The sequence below is a fragment of the Xiphophorus maculatus genome, chromosome 23 (assembly GCF_002775205.1).
Source record: "Xiphophorus maculatus strain JP 163 A chromosome 23, X_maculatus-5.0-male, whole genome shotgun sequence".
NCBI classification, from domain to species: domain Eukaryota; kingdom Metazoa; phylum Chordata; class Actinopteri; order Cyprinodontiformes; family Poeciliidae; genus Xiphophorus; species Xiphophorus maculatus.
In genome coordinates this window covers 3,199,069-3,224,045 of record NC_036465.1, presented here as the reverse complement: position 1 = coordinate 3,224,045, position 24,977 = coordinate 3,199,069, and the positions used below count along the sequence as shown (strand labels likewise).

General features: G+C 35.9%; 1 protein-coding gene across 2 annotated transcripts in view; it reads left to right on the top strand.

The window, feature by feature from the left end:
* The window catches only part of fstl5 (follistatin like 5), a 189,934-nt gene that overhangs the window by 86,546 nt on the left and 78,411 nt on the right, over nt 1-24,977 (top strand). For both annotated transcript variants that reach the window (XM_023328922.1, XM_005800578.2), the window contains exons 5-6: nt 11,804-12,000; nt 19,848-19,968. In XM_023328922.1, the coding sequence (XP_023184690.1) occupies nt 11,804-12,000; nt 19,848-19,968 (318 nt within the window). The remainder of the gene's footprint in view (nt 1-11,803; nt 12,001-19,847; nt 19,969-24,977) is intronic.

The following is a 24,977-nucleotide window of genomic DNA, read 5'->3' as shown; positions in this document are numbered from 1 at the left end:
AACAAATACTCAAAAAAAAAAAACCCGTCTGGGATCAATAGACCTTAGATTTGTATATTTGTGGATTGGAAAAGTATTAGTTGCACACTCTATATATCTAGTGTGATCAAAAGAAAAGCAAATTTGAGAGGACCATAAGAAGTATTATGGAAGGTTTGGCTCAAGCCAGGTGGGTGATGAAGGAAGTGTACAGAAACAAGTCATCTCTTTGTATGAAACCAAAACTAAATTTAGCCTATATGATATACAATTTATTCAGCAGTTTATACTGTGTCCCTGACTCGTTTCTAATACATTTTATTTTCTTTCCCACTTTAAATAATCTGGTGGCATCATTTATTCCCCATCTCCATGTCCTTAAAAATGTCAATCAATGTAATACCTGTGCCCTAAGATACAGTAGACATGATAACTCCATTCCCCACTTCTCTCCTGCTGCGTTCTAAATATAAACCTTCATCCGAGTTGATGTGATGGCCCAGTGCTGGTGTGTTCAGGCTTCGTGTCACTGTCCCCCATCATGTCATCAACAAGACCTGCCAGTGACGGAGTACGATCCGTGTAATCAACTCTACTGGGATCAGATTTGAGAGCAGAACAAACCCTCCCTATCCTCATTATCCCTCTCTGTCTCTGTCTGCCATCCATCTCAGTCTACTTCAGTCTACTTCCCTGTCAAATTTGAGGTGTGTAGTTGTATAATGTAGGTCTTTTTTTTAAAAGACAACCTACTTTCAAATGTTTTTTGTCATGTTTATGCCAAGGAAGATCAATGGGAATCCTTATGAATAGGGTTTCTTTTAGAATTATTTTGTAATGTACAGAATGTTCTGAGATTATTGTAATAAAGTGACTTGGTAAATGGAAATAATGGCCACATTTCAGATGACTGTTTAACTCTTGGTTAAAAATGATCCTATTCCAGGCACAGGGGGAAAGGTAGTACCTCATGAGACAGAGCTTCTGTAGTGATGAAAGATGGGGGGGGGAGAAAATTACAACTTCATCCACAGAGAAACGGCACTGTCAGAGACTGAAATATAGAAAGGCAATCTCTCCCAGAGAGAGATATAGTGGTGTGACTTGATGTAGGGTGTCAAAAGACACTTCAAAATGTTAATTTTTTTGTTCTTCTCATTTGATACTTTTTACTTCAACTCGAATATTGCTAACAGAAATGGCAGATCAGGAAAATTGTGCCCATTTATTCTCTCTAAGAGAAATTTGTCAATATATTAGAAAATAATATCAGGAGGATATTGTAAATCTGTCTTGTTGCTCCACTGATCATTTTGACTTGAGACTAATCATACATCTATACTCATTACACTATTCCATATCTGCCTTTCATTTTAATAGTGTAGGATGAAACAGTGTCACAGTTAATTACCACCACTTCCTTATGAAGCATTTCCCCCTACACCATACACAGTTTGACCACCTGAACTAAGGCGGCATGATTTCTTTAGATTAAAAAAATTCTGCTAAAAGTACCACAGCTCTTCTACAGGATTTAATGGTGCTCCTGTACACCTGTGCTTCAGAATGGGCTCAATTTGGACTTAAATATCTCAACAATGACTGAATTAAACAAGTTATTGAACCTCGCACTATGCTGTGCTTTTGGCACAGAAAAAGATTCACTCACCTCAGTGTAAAGGTTGCTTGAAACCGACAGTGAAATTGTTGCTTTGACATCTGACCTGATTGATTTGGCTACTTGTTATCTAACCACTTGGGGCACCAGGAAAGTGTTACAATTACAATCCTAGCCCATCATTGAATCCTTAAATATAAAAAACTGACCATACAATGTCAAAAGTATTGTCTCCTGTCCATATTATGCAGAGCACTGAATTCCACACCCTTGATGCCTATAAGCATCCACTATTCCCAACAGTATGACCGAAGTGACATACATACGTCACAGTCAATATATTGGTTATTTTATCATATTTCAACTTGAATAATATACCAGAACACATGGCAAGATGGGAAACATTGTGGACACAAATTTAGGAACCCAGGCTCCCTGTTAAGAATTCATTTTCACTTCACCATCTGGCTTTCATTTTATATCCCTTCCAAATTTGTCAGATTTTGTATATATTTAATTAAGATATCTTTGAAACAATATTTCAGTTCGAATAAACATGTTGCTATAGGTTTAATCAAAGTTTGGTTCAAATATGTCATTTCATCTTTGTCTTTTGTTTCGGTATAACATACAAAGTAAAATCAGAAAAGAAAAAGCTCTTCTCTCTATGGAAGATGACAAAGGTCAAGAACAGATGACAAACTAACCTTTCAAACAGGATTTTCTGAGCTCAAAAAAATTTCTAACCTTATTTTTTATTTCTTTCTTCATTGCTTTATGGATTTAAAGATTTATTTATAATAACCTTTACAGTAAATTCTGAAACAGGAGCAGAAGTCTCATCTTACATCTGAGCTTGTTGTGAGCACTATGCATGAATATAACTGTCAGTCAGACCAGCAGTGATGGTTTGAGGCTCCACTGCTCAGATATCCATTTCAGGTCCAGTCAGGTGTTGCTGCAGTGACACCTTTAGTTGCTCTTAAAGATTGCAATCAGTGACCTCTGATTTGGGTAGCCCACTTGTCATCCTGTGCTTTCGTGATGTATTGTGAACCCCGGCAGTAGCCAGGGCCCTGGAGACGGTGATGGAAAAGCTGAAGAGGTGTTAGGGAGCAGATGCAGGGATAGGAGAGCTTTCTGCAGAGTTGACTCCAGCTATTCTGCTGCGCATACACTTTCACTGTATAAATAAAACAGTAGTGCTTTTAAAGTGGCAGGTCAAAGCAGGGCGGGGTTTCTTTCACTGCTGGGGCACTGGTGTTTGTATTGGAATATAGTGTTGAGCAAAGCCTCTGGTCATTTGTTGTTTCTCCACACTTTGTTTCCAAGGAGCCACACTTTCTTTTCAAGAATTTTGAAGCGCTTCCCTTGCACTCTGAAGTTGTTCTGAGTTTTGTTTTTTTGTTTTTTTGACTTGGTATACATTTTATGGGGTTTTGAAACCATAACCAAACTTTTTTTTAATCAATCAACTATATTTGTAGTTTTTAACTAATTCAAGTTAAATGACAACATCTGGCAACAAATGCTCCAAAGAGTTAATTAAAAATTACTTTCCTGGTAAATTCACTTTTATATGTCCAGTATACACAACACTGCCTCATCTCTGGGGTTCTGCAGCCTTTTTAACATTTTAATGATTCAAAGGGCAGAATTACACGGCTTTGAACAAAACCTCCTTCTAACATTAGCATAGTACCAGACTGAAAATGTAAATGAGCTACAAAGGTCTTTGAAATTCTTTCAGAAAATCTGGAGAGTTTTCAATGAAAGCCAGCTGAAAAGATTTCAGTATAGTCTGAAAATGTAAGGAAGTGAAATATACCTAAAGAAACGGGGTCAGCACAGTGTACATGTGACATTGTAGACTGATTTATTGTGAATTTTCAGCAGTGCATTAAGCAGACTTATAAGGATCACATGATATTTGATTAAAGAAAACATTTACTGTCCTATCCTTTCATCATGCTGTATGTAATTGCTTCTGTGATGAATGATGATTTAAAGAACTGTTTCACCATAGTATGTAATGTGTTGTGCATCACTGTGCACAGTGATGGCTTTCCTTTGTTTTATTGAAGGTGGCGCCCATCATGTTTACAATGTTGAACATCCAAGAACATCCAGGAATCCAGAACATTGCTTTTAGTTTTCATGCCCCATCAAGTGCACCAGCATCTCCCTGTAAACTCAGTGGTACTTTGCCCAGGAGAATATCATTATATTCTATTTTGAATTTGGCTTTGTTTCTCTTATGGAAAATGAAAAAATAATGGTATTTACTTTATCTTGAGGTTATTTTATTTTTTATTTATTGTATTTGTCCCTGAAATAGAAACTGGCTCTTAAGTTATGTCAGTATCAAACTACATTTCCAACTCCAGTACAATACAATGTTTTTTCACATATCCAAAATGTTGTGTTGCAACTATTTTAGAATTCATGTCTTAATCCATCTGGTTTTGCATTAAATACAGATGATTTTACACAAAGCTCAATAAATGAACTTTGTCCATTTGCCAAACTGAGACTGAGGACAATTTGCTGTAATCAATAATGGTGCAGAGAAGTACTGAAAGACAGACACGGAACCTATGTGTTTACTCAGACAGCACTACTTACTCGCTTACAGGACTACTGACTCGTTTACACTGCATGTGATGAATGTAAAATCTGATATATTTTAATTTTAACAAATGCATTTTCCTGTCTGTTATAATTATTTGTCTAACCTCCAATGAAGCAAGTATTTGAGCATTGGAAAATGAATAACCAAATGGGGATTTTTGTTGCAGGTTAGGTAGTTAAGTTTCATCTAAGTTTCACCTCAGAAATGTATTTATCTTAATAAAATCACAAAACTGCCTTTGGGGCTGATGTAGGATGAGCTTTCATTTACATGATGACCTTGGAAAAAATGGAGGAATGTTTCTTCAGCTTTTCTTTGGTTAACCCTCCTGTTATGTTCGTTTCTGAGGTACAGCAATAATGTCCGGGGGTCAGTTTGACCTGGGGAGTGTTTAATCATGTAATAATGTCAGAAACCAAAAAATCCCTTCAGATCATTTTTGTATCTGGTTATTAACTCAGATAATAATAATGAAACAAATAAAAATTGTTAGGCAAATTGAAATAATGGATTTCAATCAATATTTGTGCAATGATGTTTTTTAAAAAAAATTATTTCTCACAAACAAAGTATCAATGACGACAACTTGCTCATTTACTTGTTCGGACATAAAAAATGGAATTTACATTTTTTATGTCCACTGAAAAAAACCTAAACACAAAAAACCAATAATTTCCTTGAAATTGATCTTTTGAAAATTTTTTTATATTACATTATATATTTTTTTTTCAATGGGTGATCTTTATAATTGAACTTGAGACACACATACTGGTCTGGGTCAAATTGACCCGCTGATTAAAATCAAGACAAATGAGTCATGCAGAGTATTTATGTTTTGCCCACTTCTGCTGAGTGTCCACTCAGAGTGGGTGGAATTTGTCCACGGGAACAGACAAGGTTCCCGTCAAAAGTTGTATGAACACCTGCTTTCTCGCAGTTTCTTAGTGAAGTAAAGAGAGTAGTGAGAAAGTGGGTTCGTGGGCATGCGCATGTATGTGTGTGGTGAAATATGGTTCATAACTGCAAGGACACATACAGAATTGGACATTTTTAAAATCTGTTTTACACTTCAACTTGACTGCTGGGTCAAATTGACCCGGACAGTATCTATGTAAAAAGTAGACGGAGGGGGCGTTGCAAATGTGTAAAATGAATACATTTTCAATTTATATGTAGAGTGCACCTATTAAGACAAATAGAAAAAGTTTCATACAAAAAAGAAATACTTCCTAGTATTTAAAAAAAAATTTAACTTTAAAGCTTCTTAAATATTTTTACAGATGAAGAAACTAAAACTCTGGAAGTTTTTTTTTATTATTATGGCAGATAAAACTGAAAGAAAAGAACAAATAATAGTAACCCAAACAGATACAATACCTAATTAGTGGCAACTAGATTGAATTTTGTGAGGCAAACTTTATTTGGATTAAAATATATGGCATTTAAAATATTGTGGCATTTTGTGCTATGAGATCCATCTACTGTAGGTAAATTGTGAAAATCAATGGGATGCATATGATTGCTACTTCAGTAGCTTCGCAGAAATCAAAATGCTTGAAAAACCATCTTCCACCTGATAGCTGCTGCCTTATGGGAGGAGTTCATCATTCATAACCGACTCCAAGCGGAAAAAACAGAATTTCTATCTCATTAATTACTTAAGCTGATGTGAATAGACTTTTTCTCGTTTTCTTAGCTTCTCCTCAATTGCCAACTTTATGCTCCGTAGAATGTGATCCAGGAAACGGCTGGCCATGCACCACCTCATGTTTCTAATGAGTGATAAATCCAACCAGCGTGCTGTGAAGCTAAGCAGTAACATTAGGCAACCCTTGGACCTTCAAATCTCATTAGAATAAGCATAAATCAAATAACACATTCTTTGGGTGATTGCAAACTTTTTCATCTAGATCTGATCTCACTGTGTAAGCTCGTCAACGGACAAGGATGTACCCTGGAAAATGTGTAGTTTCCACTTACCTCTTTGTTCTGAGGCCCTCTTTTTTGCTTCATTGGTTTGAACCTTAGCTAGGTGAACACATAAAGAATTACCTGAATAGCATTTCTTTTTGGTGTCAAAATGGTTCCAAACTAGAGTCATCTTGTTGCAGAGTTTTAAGTCAGTTACTCCAAAATTAATCATCAAGATAGAGTTTGTTGGATCCAAAGTTTGTTTCAGGTTTTCTGTCCTGATATGTTCCCAGAACCAGAAATGGAATCTCCATTTTTAACTTGAATATGTATTTGAATCTAAAAACCTGAATTTACCAAAGTCACCCAAGCCAGCAAGAAAATATACAGCACAGTGGTTTATAATGTGTGGGTCGTTGTGAACTGTATTTTTGCCACTTTAGTGGACAAATGGCTTGAGGTTTTTGGAAGTCAGTGCTTTATGCTGTCGGATGTCACTGACAGTCAAAGGTTATGAAATATCTACAGAAACAGAGTTAGACAAATTTGTACTTTGCTTAAATTGTGATTTATTAAAGAAATTGTATGACAATAGTCATTTGAGATGCTGGCTGAAAGATGTTTTAAAGGTTATATAGTCATCTTTATTTCTAACATGTAGTATTAACAAATGGCTGACTTTGTAATGTATCTGCAATAATCGTCCAAGCTCATTACCTATGACAGCCTCTGGCCTGCTAACAGCACTTTCTTCCTCAGTTGTTCAGTAAACACAGACAGCTTTTCTACCCAGTTTTACTTTTATAATCTGACACAAGTTAGTTCTCTATATATTGAGACAGAATATATATTTATAGGTTTACCATTTATTTCTAACCACAGGATCAGCTGTAGTTTTCCAAAAATATTTATTGACCCAGAAACACAATATTGAAAGGTTTTAATATTAAATGTTTTCACTTTAGGTCAAAATACAACTTTTTTTTTAACCTTCCTGCTTCAGTCTGTTCATCATTTGTGTGGTTGAAATCAGTTAATGGTGGTCCACCACAGACATACAGATTGAGACATCTTCTGACAATTTTTAATTATTTTATTTATTTTTTCTTATTTTATTCATGCTTTCATCTGTCTGTTTTGTTCCACGTTGGGTAACCTGTCACAGCTGTAGATCTGAAATAGTTTGAGTCAAAGATGACAACAGGATATTTCTTACCAATATGATTGTTCAATCCCATTCATATTGGGATTGAACCAATATGAATATCAATATCAATACCTAAGATCAATTCTATTGATCTAGCTATTTGGTAATTTACCAGAAAGTCAGTGCTTGAATCTTTTTCTCCAGTTTCTGGTTGGCTGTTGATTCTGCTACATGCTCTGCATACAGTGTCACCAGTACAGCCCGAGTATGATGATGTAAAAAGCAGGAATCTAACATGTCACATATAGGTTACCTTTCCACATATGTAGATAAGAAAAATTATGAGCTCATTTCAAACCTGATACAAGCCTGCAACGATGTGCTAAAGCTATAAAATCCTCTAAATCAGCTGAGCCCTGTCAGCTTTTCTCTCTGCGCGTGCGTGTGGGTGTGTGTGTATGTGTGTAGATGCATAACTTGTAAAGTTCTTTGATGTAACTGACCTTCATATCCCCAGGGCGCACCAACAGCCATTTATCTTTTATTCATTTTGCCATTTGTGACCAAGGCAGCTACTCTGACACTGAAACTTGTCCAAACTGACCCTTTTCCATGAAATGCGGCAGGCTGCTGCTGTCAGGGTATTTAACACTGACTCTGCCTCCTGTTTTAACAGAGAAGCAAGTTTTATATTTCTCCTTATCATTCAGTTCCATCTATGGCAAGTTAAAGACCGTTGCTCAGCTTTGCTGTTGGTGTTCACACCCTGGTTCCTGCACAACTCAGACTGAGAATGCAACTCAAACATCTGTCAACACCTTTGTCTGTCTCCCTTGCAGCTTTACCCGCTAACAACAGAAAAAAAAGAAAGAAAAACCCACTGAAGTATTGGTCCTGAGCATTCCAATGTTTACTTCTTTCTGTGTGGCTTTGCACAATTCAGAACTGACAGCGAAGCACTGTGAGAGAGTTCGGGTAAATATTTAGGGCCAGAAACCAGCGAGATCATTCTGAAGCGAGGCCTGTAGTGTTTGTTCATGATTGTAGCATACGCCACAGTGCACTGTTGAAGATCCACAAGAATCAATCACATTGATTCTTCAAACCCCAGATTTGCTGAAGTTGATACACCCCCGCAAACAAAAATTAATACAGCGCAAAAGCATACCAGAAGTCTCCAACTACCTTTTATTTATTGCCACCTAAGTTGCACTTTCCATAATCCTTTTTTTCTTAATTTTTTGTCTACTTTGATTGGTTGGAGCTGGTTTTCTGAATGTCGAGACAAAAATACCTCAATCACCCTCATGCCTTGCAAAAATATTTCCATTCCTTGTATATTCACTATTTATCAAACTACATCCACAAACTATTATGTATTTTGCTGGGATTTTATGTGATAGGCTAACACAAAGAAATCTATGATTTTTTACAAAAAGTATTGGAAAAGATTGGCATTTAACTCCTTTTATTCGGCTTAACCTAAAATAAAGGCAAGACTTGTGTGACAAAAGCACATTCATCCAAATGTCTGCTAAATGCTGACATTTAGCAGACATTTGTGGTCATTTGTTGTGCACAAATTTGGAACAAAAAACAGCTGAAACACTGACTTCTTTTAAATCTCAACTAAAAACCCACCTGTTTTGAATTGTATTTGAAATGTAATCAATTACAAATTTAATGATGGAACTTGACTTAATGTCATGTTTTGATTATTGATTCTATGTTGCATTGTGTTTCTGTGTTTGTAATGATGTAAAGCACTTTGAAATGCCTTGCTGCTGAAATGTGCTATACAAATAAAATTTGATTGATTGGTGATTGAAGGATCCAGGATTACTTACAGTTTACAATTGCACAATGGTATTGTATGCATACAAAAATAATTATTTTTTTATATCAAAAATATGCATAATGGTGTGCTAGTCTATCACATAAAATCCTATTTGAATAATTTTTTTCAGGCCACTGTAACTGTATTTTTTCTCATTATTCAACAATTTTGGATTATCTACTACATAAATCCTTCTTGATCTACGGTTGCATATGAAAGCTTTTCTCAAAATACTGCATATTATTTTAAAGTTAATTGTAAAACGTCCACCTTTGGGATTTTAAAGGGTCACATAGGATTGAGATGAAAGTATAGTAGAGCTGGAGTCAAATGTTAAAGTCTGGTAAAGTTTAAGACTGTCTTGCAGTTCTCTCATCCCTCATAAGGGTTAGCAGTCTTAAAACATATCACCATTTTAAAAGGTTATGCTTTAAAAATCTACAAGAATAATTTGTAATATTGCAAATACTGAAAGACAGCTGCAAACTGATGGTAATGTTATTTTGAATGAACTGTTAGCATGCCAGGCGACTAGAGTACTGCTGGCTAGCAAATCTAGCCTGTTAGTTAAGCAACCAGCTAAGATCAGCCTGGTCTACTCCAACTGTTGCTTCATATAGATCAGAGTAGCAAGAAGCTTAAATATTCTACACAACCAGCACTGTTGATTTCAAAACTTCTATCAAATTTAGTTGGAGTTTATTCTGAATGTAGTTATTTAGTGTTTTTCTTTAAAAGGGTCCTATTATACATCCTGGAACAGGTTTAGATATGTCTTATTAGGTTTACAAAACATAAGTAAGTCAACAACTAAACATCTTTTCAAGCAGCCAGCGATAAAACCACCTGACCAAATGTGTTTGAGCTCCGCTTGGGTTGTTGGGTAACAGGACATGCCGTGCCCACAGACTGTGACTTAAAGGGGCAGTTTTGTGTATTTTATAGGCAGATGGTGCCATTTTATAGCACAACTAACTCTGTTACTCTCCGCTGTTATAAAAAAAATACTGTATATACCATATATGACTGAAAAGGAATTTGACTTTGCAATTAGACAAAGTCCAATTACAAAGATAGACGTTAAATCAGACCTCCGTCTCTTTAAGAAGTTTCTTTTTATGCAGTTAACCATTCTTAGGTTACTTGGTCTGAGAAGTATTACAATAATGAGTTCAGCAAACTCACATTATAGCAAGAAATAAAAGCTCCAAAAAGTCAATTCTAAATAATACCCCCCTTTGAAAAACCTGACCTGCCATAATAAGCATTATGATTCTTTTAAATTGTTTGTGTCGGTATATAAGCATGGTGTCTGTTGCTAGAACATAAATTTAACAATGATTAAATTCATACACTAGAATTATTAAAATCCTTGCCAATTAGCATTTGAACAAACAAATCTGGATGACATCATCACCATAAGCTTCTGTGTGTATCAAGTAAGCACTTGATGTGTTTCTGTGATTTTCGGCCTCAGAACGGATGCTCAGGAGTCTTTCACAAAAAAAGAAAGCACACCCACACTTGCAGCATTTCGCCAAGCAATGAAGAAACTGATTAACAAATTCATGATACAGGTGTCAGGAGCAAACCCTGACAGCAACAGAAAACATGAACACCCTGTATTTACAATCTGCCATCAAAGGGTTTACATCAAAGATGTCAACTGGATAAAAGGTTTAGAGGAGGGAAGACAAAATGGAGCTAAAGAGAAAATAATGACAAGAATCAAAGGTTTACACTTGTCAAAATTATTTCTCTTTGTTTCAACTGGAAGTATACCTCCCCTCATAAAAGTTTTATTAGCTGATGTCAGCCAGCCCAGAAAAAAACAACTCTATTCTCATTTTTACAATTCTCTGGGAAGAACAGTGACATCACTGTCACACTCTCTGGTGTAATCAACATCTAAGAATAAAATCATGGAGTCTTCTACAAAACACCTGAACTTTGTTCAGAAATGATAAAGCAAAACCGATTTACTGAGATCTCTGATCAGTGGAACTGCCTACGTGTTGAGGGTTGATGACTTGTAATCCTGAAAGAGAGCAAACCAGGGACAGGAGCAAACAGCTTCAGTGTAGCATCTCATTTTTATCTTATAGATTTTTGTCAATATTCCCTGGGCGAAACAACTTGAGCAATCAGTAAACTTAAAAATGAGAAGCTTGAAAAATCCTAGTCCTAACCTGATAATGTGTTTGTGTGTGTTCCCATCTGGAAGAACTCAACCGTGCTTGATAACAGAGAGTAGAGAGGAATTGTAATGTGGTATCATGAGGCACAGAAATGGCATACTGCTGTGTAAATTAGTAACAAAGTATCAAGTCAAAGACATATTCTACATAAAAATAAATCTTGAATGAGTTCTGTTGTAATGGTGCTGTATAGAAAATAAGACTTGACGTTTAAGAGGCAGAATGGGATGCAGTCAGAGAGAAACTATTTTCAGATTTCATAAAAACTACAGATTTTTTTAAAAACAAAGTCAAGGGAGATTTTTCAGCTCAGATTAATTTTCATTTTTGCTGAACTCATTATTCTCATACTTCTCAGACCAACTAACCTAAGAATGGTTAACTGCATTAAAAGTTTTCATTTTTAAAACTTGAAAATGTTTTTAAAAATCTTAAGCAATTGTTGAACAATTTTCTGTCTCCCCATTTGCTCTGTTGCCAGATGATGACTGCAGACTGAATGACTACCGCCGTCTGAAAACCAAGATTCTGGATTTACATGACAAGCGATACCTGGGAGCTGCAGGTCACGGGGCCCACAAGGACAGCATGGCAGCCAAGAAGCAATTGGTTGACCTGATGTTCAAACGCTTTGATGTAGATCGCAACGGACTGATAGATGCTAGCGAGCTCTCACAGGTAAGCAGTTTAAAGCTGCAATATTTTTAAATATTGTCAGTTTATGCAAATTGGTGCTGTGATAAATCAGTTTCTTGTTTAATTTAAAAGCTTTTCACACTGTATAAAGGCATAACAGTTCAAATAACAAACTCAAACGCTAAGGATGGGTAACGACATGTGGTTCAGGGTAAAGATTGCTCGAAATAGAAGCGCCGGTACGCTGAAGAACAAATTGAGCCACTCTCATTCACATAGTTTAATTCTAATGGTCTGATAATGACAGCAATTACAAGGCTGCTGGGAACAAAATGTTTTTTTTCACTATTTGTTAATTCCACTAAATGCAGCAGGATGTGCCATTTATTTTTCAGGAGGCAAAATCACCCACCCACCCATATTGCAAAGTTTATAACTCTGAAGAAATTGTCACATTACCTGGAAACCCAATAAAGCTTTAATAGCACATCACCATATTTAAATAATATTTATTTTTCATCAAATGATGTGGAAAAAAACTGATCAATTTTAGTTGGTACTTAATTGTCTCCGTTTTAGTAAAAAATGACCAAATTATAACACTACTGGTTGCTACAAGAACAAACAGTTATAGGAAATTATTGAAGTTAAGAATTCACTCATTCTCATACAAAACTACTGTTTAAAAAAAGTTATGCTTTTAATTCAATGGGAGGTCCATTATGAAATGGAGAGAAAAGCAATGCATGATTGCTCCATCCTTTTTTGCATGAAGGAGATGTACTGTTCAGTGGCAGGTTAACTTTCGTTTCGCCCCATGTGTCCAGAGTGACTGACGGCAAACACAGCCACTAATAAAAGAACCTTCACCAATCTGAGAAGAACATCAATAGGTGTCTGTCATGGAGCTTTGACTTCTGAAAATATAAATGTGTGGGACGAGGAAAAAGAGGCAAAAGTGCTCTGCAGTCTTTCACAAAGTGGGACACCTGCACCCACAAAGGCTTGTCAGTCGTAGATCACTGATTTGAAAAGGTTATTATTTTAAAGCAAACAAAAAAAAAAACTAAATTCTCTTGATTTTGTGATCACTTGTGTTTGGTTGTGATTATACTACAGACTCATTTGCCTTACAGTTAATTAAATAATTAAGGCAAGGACAAGCTGAGATTTTATGTTTAATGGCAAAAATCCAAGAAATTTAGTTCTGGATCAGCAGCACTGCACAGCAGAGCTGAAGCAAATGAAAACATCTGAACCAAGAGGCAGCAGAGAGAGTATGGACCACTCTGCTACACTTCAGCTGTGCATCGAGTGGGAAGACACTCCACTTTCCAACGATGTATCAGCTGGCACATATTCCAGATGCAGTCCGGCAGGAATGGTTATCTGTACGCCCACCTTGGTTGTATGGTTGTTAAAAACAAAATATGAATGTACTGCTGTGTAACTATTTAGTTTAAACTGAATTTGTTACAGGCCAGACTGCAACAGAAACTGCTTCTATCATTTTTGTTTTGGATACAATATTTTATAATACCCATAAGTTTATTAATAAGCTTACTTTCCACGTCTTTAATGTTTAGCTTGAATTCGGAGAGGGTTGTGTCTGAGGATTTGAAAAGTTTTTCAGTATTTAAAGCAAAATGTAACCCCTTTGATCATTTAATTAATGATCTTTATATTGGCATAATAAAATCAAAGGATTATTGGAGTTGCTTTTCTCTGCATCATAATCCCATGCATTTATCCCTGCCTTTCTTCCACTCTGGTAGCTACAGAGGGTGTCTTTAAGTAAACCTTTTGAAAAGCAATGTGGGTCAAAAGAGTCTTGTGCTCCTGGGGAGCCACAGCCTTTAACCATCACTACTAAGAAGGATGTTGTAAGAAAAGCTTTTTGTGGCTGGCATGAGAGAGGAGTGTATTCTTGGCATAACAAAATCTCTGCATACCTGAAGACTGATTTATTATGCAGTATATTTGAATAATTGAAGGGGCTAAGCACCCTGCAGCGAATTTTCAAACCCACAATTTCAGTTGCTTCTCTTGTTACCTTCCTGCTGATCCAGTTGAAGATCTACTCTGCAGAGGGCTTGGAATTGTTAGTGCCTATGTCGTCAGTGAAGCAGGATTCACTACTTTGATTTGAATGTCTTTATATAGTCCAATGAATCTAAATTTCAAAACATGTTTTTTTTTTTTTTTGCAGTAAATGATGCCAAAGGATGGTATAAGAGATGCTAAAGTTAGGAAATGAATTTTGACCGTCTCAGCGTCTGTAATATACAGCTGGAAGGAGGATATTTGTTCAATTTTCTCAGGCCAAAGTAGAAGAAACTTTTCAAAGGATAAAAAGATTTTTCTCACTGTGTTAAAAAAACGAGAGTTTGGTAGATCTCCCATAGAAATTGCTTCCTAGGAGGAAGGCATGTATGACAGCGTAAAAAAGTGGTGGACTGAGAAGACATAAAAGTATTTTGTTTATTTTTTTGTTTTGTTTATCTTTCATATTTATTTGAAATTTGAGAACAACTAAAATGTCTTCAATTTAGACAATATTTTTATCCCTCCCTGAAGCAACTGCATGATGAGTATAGGGACAAAACAATTAATAGGATTAAGAGTGATGAATCAGTTATTGGAATAATCATCAACTAATTGATTAATCTTTAAGTGGAGTACACAGACTATGTTTGTTGGGTGACTGGAAGTCTACTTAGTCTTATATATATATATATATATATATATATATATATATGTATAGTTTTATGTTGATACATTAAGTGTTTTAATCTTAATGGAACCAATGAATAATGTACTATTATTTTTTTTCTGAAAGACAACATTTAAAAGCAACCAAACAACAAAACAATATGCAGAATGCATATTCATGGCACTTTGCTGATCTTTCAACTTTTGCCATATTTCCAAAAAAATGCTGGATATTAATGCTAAATTAATGTTTGTGTGTGCAAGCCCTGAGAATACAATATGCACATTTTTTAGCATTTATAAACACAAAATCATAGCTGCCACTCTTGTGCCCTGGAGCACTTTTATAATTGGAGCATTCTCTGAGCTCATTTGAAATGATAGAACGGAAAGCGCTCGTCCTAGCTAACTTGACATGCTGGAGTGTTCACATACAGAGGCTCAGAACAATTGTTCTTGCCCTTTTAGACTTTGTGCCCTTTTAAAATGGCAAATCAAAATGTATTTTTATCTGTAACTTTTACAATGTCTGTACCTTATAATTTGACAGAAAATGTGACAGAATTATTATTTTTTTGTTAAAAAAGACATTAGGGTGTTTTATTCACCACTGAGCTTTTTCTGGACTTGTCTGTGTTAGAATAATACACAACATAAAAGACAAAGGTTTAGTTAAACGTAGCATCATCTAAAACATACTTCTGCTTCAAGTGTTTGGCTTGTTTTAAGGCAGCCAAAAGAAATGACTGAAGCTATTTTTATACTGTATGTGTACATATAAAAGCACATGTTTAAGGTCAAAGTGTGACTGTAATGGTTCACATATTTAAAGTTTGTGACATAATTTTGAAATGTGTGTAGAATTTCTAACCTTCAAATAATGTTTTTTGCTTACCCATATCTATAGGTTTCTGATGAGTTGAATACAAAAAGTTTGTTTCAGCAACTGTCCTTATAATTCTTTTAGTTCACATAGAACACATAGAGATAACAAAGAACTCCAGAACTGATTTTATAACCATCTCACCTACAAGTCTTGTTGCTGCAATCAAGTTCAGATTGTGCACCCTCTGCCACCATGCTTAACAAATGATATAATGCGTTTGTGCCGATATACTGTGGTTGATTTGTCCAATCATGCTGCTATATGTATATCTTCTTTGGTATCATGTCGAAAGAGAATTTTTTGAGAAGTCATTTGATTCATTTAGATACAATGGAGCAAGCCTTTCAGAAGTGTGGGAGAACTGTGTAGTTTGGATTAGGATAGTGGCTTTCTTCACTGTCTGATTAGTTTTATTATATGTAACTACTTCTTTGTGTTATAAATTATTAAATGGAACTTTTGGAACAACTGATATTGACATTTCTGAGAATATTTGGGTTAAGGCTCTTTTACAATGAATTTAATATATGATTGGTTGCGCTTGCTGAGCCTCACCTGAGTTCTCTGACCCTCCCTCAACTAATTAATCTTTTTCCTTATCATCTCTGACCTCTTCCTCACGCTGTTCTTCCTGTCTTCCATCCCATTGTCTGCTTTTTTCTTTCTCTTCATCTCTGTCCTCCTCCATCTTTGTCGTAGTCTCACATAACCCCTGAGGTGAAAAACTTCAGATCAAATTAGAAATTTTATATAGTAACATAAATGCACATCAGATACACAAGTGTACCTGGGATGGAACAAAGTTCCACTGAGTATACACACCTAAAACACCAACATGTTATGTTATGCTTACATTTTTTTCATTGATTACCTCTGAACCTTCCTGTTTTCTCTCTGAAACTGATGCACTCTGAAACTGATGCTTAAGCATAATACATATCTTGACAGATGTATAAACAAGATCTAATTGAGAGAGACTATTTTAACAGCAAATAAACAGTAAATCTAGTAAAGACCTCAGACATCCACTCCTGGAGAGATCGTCGGCACACTTGAATGTTGTCCACTTGTGGATAGTCTTTCTGTCTGTGGAACAATAAACTTCTAAGGGTTTTGAAATTGCTTTAGAACCCTTCCCCGATTGATGGACAACAACAATTGCTTCTCCAAGACATTGTGTTAAGGGTACCAGTTTCCTCCATACCAACCAACCAACAAATAACCACCAAAAACATCTGCCTTTATTTTTCAGAAGTAACTACTCTCATTGATAATTCAGATGTATATGAATACAAATGCTGATAAGCTACTTTCCATATTACTTTCCTATGAAAGCAACAACAATTTGTTCAGTTTTACCAGTGACTGAAGCTATTTTTAAGTTTGTTAAAATACAGTTTTGTAATATTGCTTCACATGATGATTGCTCTATTTTATTCTGGTGAACTACAGTGTGCAGATTTGACATTGTTTTCTGAAATTTTTATGGTTTTAAATATATGCAACAGCATGTAAAATACTGTTGTAATAGTGCTATATTAGTGCTATGCATTGCCGTTTTTGGCAGAATAGTTTTGAGTAATGACTGCAATGTAGTCCATGTTAAGAGGAAGCTGAAAAAAACCCAGTGTAGCTGCTAATTGCAGCTACACTAGGTACTCAGAGCGTTCTCTCTGATTAATCATCCAATGTTCCATTGGCTTTGTAAATTAAAGTTCGATTTGAATCAGCCAGTGGCTGCAACCTCAATAAACATTACATCTAGTTATCACATCAGTGATGTGCCTCAGATAATTTAGAGCACATGGTGTGCTGAAAACCACTGAACACATCCAGGATCTCGTTTCAGTGTCTCAGTCGTCTTTCTCCACACAAAGATGAAAGGAGGAAATTAAGAATCATTCTATTAGTCATTTATCAAAGGCCAGATATTTAAAGGAATGAGCGGAGTGAGGGCGCTGCTATTGTACTCATCCTATTAGTGTAATTCTTTTTTTTTAAATAGAAATACAAATCAGAAAAAGTGCACAGAATGAGTGAAAATATGCAAGTGCTTTATTCTGGCTCAATAGATGAGGACGCTTTATGGGAATTATAGTTATTGTTAAAAAAATAGTTGAGAGAAAATGGTTTTGGAGAAAAGATTAATTTAGAAAGCACCAAAAAAGCTCAGAATGAGAAATGCTTATTTGGCTGTTGGTGCAGTGTTTCAAGGATACTGCAAGGATTTTAGATGACCACCTAATGTTTCAGCCAAGTCATCTGGAAAGGGAAGTACACTGATCCAGAGGACAAGACATGATGTATAAAGCTGTCCCTTGTGATCAGTTTTTTGACAGCAGATATTGTATGATGGATGTTTTACAGGCAGGGTCATGCATGGGGTGTTGAGCAGCATGCTGTAGAGAAAAATGTGTCAAAACCCTCTTCACATCCATGTTATAAAACTTTATATAGAAAGTTTTAGTTTGAGTACAATAAACTGTAACAATTGAGAAACATTTTTTATCATTTTGAAGAGGAAATAAAAGAAAAAATGGTTTCTGAACAGATGTGCATCATAAAAATTTTATTGATATGAAAATCTGCTGTGCACCTTTTTTCTAGAATACATATTAACGCTCTAAAACAACTTTGGATTTTGAACATGTTACAGTCCTCTCCATGCACTGCAGGGTGCATGGAGAGGTAGAAAGATCTGATGAGGTGAAAACGTCTGCAACACTTTAAATAGTAGGAAGTTGTTTTATAAGATGGCCAGAGTGTTTCAACTTGTAGTCTGGGCCATCACAAATATCAAACAGAGTGTGTTTAAGTTAAAAATCCATACCAATAACACAAATAGAGGGACCCATCAGCATTCAAGGCAACAGTTCTTATTGACTGCTTGAACCAGAGTCCAAATAGGTTGTCAGCTTAATTACTTCAAATTCAAAGGTGAATTCATGCTACTCATCTAATAGTAGTTATACAGACCCAGTCACAAAATTTTAATATTATTGAAAAGCCTGTTTATTTTAGGAACATTATCACTAAATAAACACATCATGTACATTTATTACTCATAGATGGATGTTTGAAAGCATTTATTTCTGTTAATTAGGATGATTTTGCACTTAATAAAAACCATAACATTTAAAATTATATTACATCAGAGCAACAAAAAATATATATATAGAAATGTGAGCTTAGTGAAAGGTGTGTTTAAAACCTGCTTAAAGGTACCTAGAAAGTATGTGCAAGAATAAGAGGGTATAGACATTGGATGGATGTTGGGATGCAAAGCTAAATTTGTATTTAAGTCATCAAGTTAAGGCATTATGAATGGATCCAATAGTTTATCTGCAACAGTTCAGGTCAAGACAGACCTGATTTTTGAAATATTGAGTGGAAAAATACAGTTTTGGTGAATAATTTCTGAAAAAGAGCCTGCCAAAAATTACCATAAGGTTTCTGACAATAGCACTAGAAGGTATAATTAACTTGATAAGCATGAGTAAATGTTTTTTTGCTGAGTTTCAAACCTTTTTTGGGACTGAGAATCATAGCCTTGGATTTGCCTGAGTTCAAAAGTAAAATCTTACTTGTCATCTAAGAATTTGTGTCTGCGAGAAAGCCTGTTGACCAAGAAACTCAGTGACTTAATAGACAGGTGTAGGAGAATGTCATCAGCCTAGTTGTGAAAACTGAGGTCATCCAGCAAGATAATGTAAAGGTAGATTTAAACTGTATCCAGAGTGGAATCGTGTTAAACACTATAACAGGTCCTGTGGAGGACATGTGATAAATGTTAATGAGGTGAAATCTGGCAGATAAATATGATTTAAAGCACTGGAAAGCAGTATTATTCATCCCGACTAGCTGTTCCAATCTCTGTAGTAGGATGATGTGGTTGATGATGTCAAGTGCAGTACAGAGGTTCAGAAGGACTAGTACTGAATAGAGTCCATTAACTGGTGCGATGAGAAGGTCGTCTGTCACTGTGATTAAAAGAGTTTCAATGATGTGATGTTGTCCAAATATAGACAGAAATCTTCATATGTATGCATTGATTTGGCTGAGCTCAGTGCATCCTGTTCTGTTCTCACAAAGTAAAATAAATTCTGTGCACAAATTTGATTGTCATGTGATGTATTTGCCATGCACAAAGGAAATTCAATCTCCACAACTAAGTGCCTGACTCATTATACTGTGAAGTATATAATAAAGTGTGAGAAGAAAAAAAATAACACCTACAAAATCCAAGAAGCTCGTCTGCCATCTATAACAGAACATTGTGTTTTCTTTGAAGGTCATCAAGCATGAAGGTCTGTCCAAGGATGTGTCTGAGTGCACATTGTTCGATCTGCTGAAGTACAATGACATTAACAATGATGAGCACCTTACAAAGGAGGAATTTTACACAGCCTTTGGTGAGTTTGAATTTTTCTTTCGAACACAACAAAAAAATCGTTCAGAAGCAAAAAAAAAAACCCAGAAAGTAGAATTCAATTTATAGCTGCAGTGAGACTTTCTATCCCCACAAGAAGGCAGATCACATATGACAAACAAATATTTAGTTCCCTGTGCCTTCGTCAGTACCGCTTAATGATTCTTGATGTGTTCTATTAAAGATGTTAAAACCAATTTGATCCTGGGGCTGAAACATTGTGCTAGTAGTGTCCAAATCATTTTCATCTGTTCGGTCTAATTTATTTGCAGTGATCAGCATGCAACAGAAACAAGAGCCGTGACATATTGAAATTTCACTCAATTAAATTTTCATGTCACTCATGCTTGTCATCCTAATATTGTGCTTTCGTTCTGTTTTGAATTATTAGCTCTAATTAGTAGTTTTAACTTCATGGCGAATGGACTAAGGTTTGACAAAACACATCTTAAAAATTGTGCTACTAATAGTTTCTTGGCCACTTATATATTTGGTAAAAATATGTTTTATATCTTGCCAACGTTTGCTCTGTGGGATGAACTGTTTGATGCCAAATGAGTGTTGCTGGTCTGTTGATGGAGATGAAATAAGGAGTTCAAAGTGGAATTTGTTCCAAAGAAAACAGGTCACAAAACCCGAAACAGTTCAAACCAAATCCTCCATCATTACACAACATAATGATGACAGGTACTCTGCAAAATGTGAATCACACCAACACATGTGCACTAGTTTCCTCCTTTTGTTTCCTCCCCTTGCTCTTGTTGATGTTTCCTCCTCGCCTGACATTTGCAGTCAACTCGATATCCTTTGACAGAATATCCTCTGACATTTGGCTGGGTTGACACATTTAGCAGTGGAAGAGAATTTATAATCAACCTTTATCCCATCAACCCTTTGTATATGAATCATTTCTTGGAGAAAAAAAACACAAGTCATGAGAAGAAATGGCATTGTGGGAGTCTTGTCTACTTCACTTCAGTTGTTTGTGGGTGAATGTGTGTGTGGGTGAAAAGCCCTTCTGGCAAGTCTTGAAAAGAAAGGAACCCCAGCCAATCCGGGGGGAGTTGAGCTTTCTTGAAGAGTTGAGTTACTCCATCTTCTTCTTTTTTCTAGCAAACAGATCGTTTCCAGGTTCCCATCTGAACTCCTCACAAGGAAATGGGCTATTTAATTTGAAAATAATCAAGCCCTGTGGGGCAGTTTCTTTAAGCCTGCTCTATTCACCTCTATCAGTTCTTTTTTTCTTACTTTCCACTTTGAGTTGTTGCTAATATGAATAAATAATTGCCTGAACCAATCCATTAAAGCTGTTTTCTCAGAATTACTTTTTCGGTAATTATTCAAATTAACATTTGCAGACTCAGATGGACAATGTGTTCATTATGACTCAGTCAACAACTCAACTCATCTTGGGATTTTTTGTGTATTCAGCTAGAATGCTTTATGGCCATTTCATAACCTTTCACTCTATTTTGGATTAAAACCAGCATGAAAATATTTTGAGGTTACTATAGCTCTGAATTTTATTTATAAAATAAAGATTTTATAAATTCTTCAAACCACTAAGCAGGAGTAAGCAGTAGTCATGAAAGCTGGATGTTTTCATGTTTCCTTTCATGTAACCTCATTGGTCATGGAGGAAACTGCAGACAGGTCTCTCTGTGACCTTTGGGGATCTCTCAAGGCTATAAGCTATTTTAGTGGTAAGTTTGTAAAATTAACAAATAGATAACAAGTTCACAATTTTAAAAATACATACAACGAACCCTGCCTATTCACTGTTTAATATTTGTAGATTTGTTGTGGTGTATGAAAAAAAATTCTGCTGGGGAAACTCAAATACCTAAATGCAATGCTACTTGACATGATGGTGGCTGGTGTTTGCTAGCTAAACAGCCAATCCAGTAGCACCATCCATTTTTCTTGTCACTGCACCATCACCCCAAGAGGATATATAAGAAAGACTGCAGAGGTTTTACAGTAAAACGACACCCAGTTTCCCCTGGGCGTTGCGTTGGTTTAGTGGGCACCCCGTATGAGGAGTCTGTAGTCCTCCTCACGGTTGTCCCGGGTTCGATTCTTGACCTCAGTACCTTTGCATGTCTCCCCCCTTTCTTTCACCCTTCCTGTCAGAAAAATGGGAAAAGGCCGCTATAGCACCACCCAAAAACCAATTGTAAAAAAATTACAAATTTCAGACCGTTTCCAATGAACACATTCATCCATACAAAGATATATTTATATTTTATCTTAAGTGTTTTTAGAGGGTCTCTCAAGTATTCACGGATTCTACCTCCCGAGCAATACTGGAAGTCTCATCAGCCACTTAATTATTAGTCAAGTTATTTGATAAACTGCCATAAACAAATATTGTTTTGATTTAAAGGAACCAAATGTTTCTGCAAATTTCAGGTTTTCAGAGGATTTGTTCCAATGCCGAGGAGCATAGAAACTAAAGGTTGTCTCATCTAGTTTAGTTCTGGTACTGGGAACACAGAGCAAGCATGTCTCTGAAGACACGAGTACATGCTCCCTATTTGACAAGTAAATCAGAAATGCATTTAGGAGGGTTTTAGAATCTATAGTTTGACTAACAGGGAGCCAGTGGAGTTAACTCTGTGTGAACTCTGGCAGCTGCATTTTGGAGCTGCAGTTGCCTGATTGAGTTTTTTAGAGAAACTGATTGAGTTGCATCACTGTAGCTTCACCACAAATCTGCAGCTTTAAAACAAGTTTTTCTGAGATCTCAAATATCTGACACATTTATATCAAAGATTAGAAATGAATCTCTTCCAGAAATTATGTGGAATCTGCTTACAGCTTCAGAACCAATGCTTGCTTACAGATAATTCATCTAAGGATTGAACAGTGCAGAAGCACATAAACATGGAAATTAAACTTATCTAAGATTTCTATAACTTGCAGAGCTGCACACAGTAGCCCTTTGAGACCTGTAATCATCTAACAACACCTATAATATTCACGGCAGGAAATAAAAGCTAATTGAAAAAGCTGTACTTTTTTATTATGTTATCCGGCTGATTTAAGAAACACCAGTCAATCAGATTTACCGAGCATGGCTAATCTATTTTATTACTACTGCTGCTCTTTGGTACACAGGTATAAAACGGTTGTATAATGTGACATGTGGTTAGAGCAGCAGCTTTTCTTTTTTAAACACGAGTGGGCTGGTGCCCAGCTGCTGATATAATCCAGTAATTGGAATGTGTATTTTTAGTCATAGTATTGAGGATGTGTTTTTGATTACATGTACTGTAAATTGCAGATTTTTCTTCCACCCTTCTAGACCATCATTACTGTGTACAAGGCAGGAAGACGTAGCCTGTGGTACAATTATTTGGTTTATTGCTGTCATAATCTCCAAGAGGCAGCCGTAAAATTCTATGCAAATTCCTTAAATGCTGTCATAAACTGTGCCACATCACAAAGTAAATCAGTTGATTCAGTGTATCTGAAATTATGGGGGCCATCTGGAACAAAATGGCAGTAAAGGCAGAAATGACCAACCATGAAAAAGGCACCTGTCTTTTTGCTCTGCCAAAGGTTCCCCCACTGCACACCTTTGTCGAACGTTCAAAGCATGGCAATGTAGTTTGTCAGGACATGAGATGAGGACTAAACGTCCGTAAATTATTCATTCCTCCCATTGCAAAGGCTGGAAGTGGTTTGAGAATCAGTTGGTTTCAGCTAGCCATAACATAATGTCTTACGAGGAGTGATGTCTTAATTAGATGACTGCAGAGATATGAACATTTTTTGCCACATCACTGATGGGGAGCAGTGTGTCATCACAGAATAATTTGCTGAATTTTGGCTTAATGCATTATTAATGCTTTGCACTTTGCACTTTGCAAAGTGCAAAGCACTTTGGGTAAGCAGGTAATGTGTCATGTGTTGCAGGGCATCATCGTCCTAATAAATGTCAGTCAGAGATCAAGCATATTATACAGTAAAAACTCAATGTTTATAATCACAGTTTATATATATATATATATATATATATATATATATATATATTGCTTTCTTTTGTTCTATTTGCTTAATGTCAGAATAAAGAGAGAGGGCATTGTTTATTTACTTCAAATTCAAAAGTTTATGTATATACTGTTTAATAGTTTTAGGGTGTGTACACACCAGGAAAGTCCTTTGGTCTGCTTGTTTGGTTCACACCAAAAGCAAATGTTATTTTGTTGTTGTTCGTTTGGTGCGGTTTGCTTTTACACTATGCTTTCTTGCATGCGGACTATACAATCACTGCTCCCATTGGACAGAAATGATGGGGGCGGGGCAGAACTGAAGCCTGTAAAAATCAAACTGTAGAAGTTCTGCTTGCTAGAAGTTGTGCACCCTTGTGCTGTTATTACAGCTGCAATAGCATTTTGAATGTTGAGCAGATCATACAACGCAGGTTATGTGATGAGATATAATCTCTCTTCATATTCCTACCTAATAAACAAAATAATTTTGCTTGTTAGCTAATCCAGACCAATCGAAAATGAGGAAGGTTTAGTCTGATTTAATGCAACAAAAGAATTCCCTTTTTACACAATGTATTTAAAAATATATATATGTTCAACTGTATCCTATCAATACACCAGTATGATTTCAAGTATTCTGTTGCTGTTCATATTGGCCCATATGGCCCTGTGGTTTTATTTCAGCAGATGAAGCATAATTTATGCAGAAGTTAGATGGTTATGCTTTTATTTAGATGTTGTAATCTGCACCCGTCATGCATTATTGCTGCATCCAATATCCATAAGAGTTCTAAGACATACCTATATCTAGAAAAAAATCCTTTCAGTCCGCACTCCTCTTAGTAATGGAACAGCATTAGTTTAAATAGCTCAGAGGGAAAATGTTCACAAGTGCTCTTAAACAGATTTTTTGTGTGTTTACATGTGTTCCTGTCTGTAGTGTTCTCTGCCATCAGCACTTTGCTAAAACGAGTTATTCGTAGTTGAAGCCGTT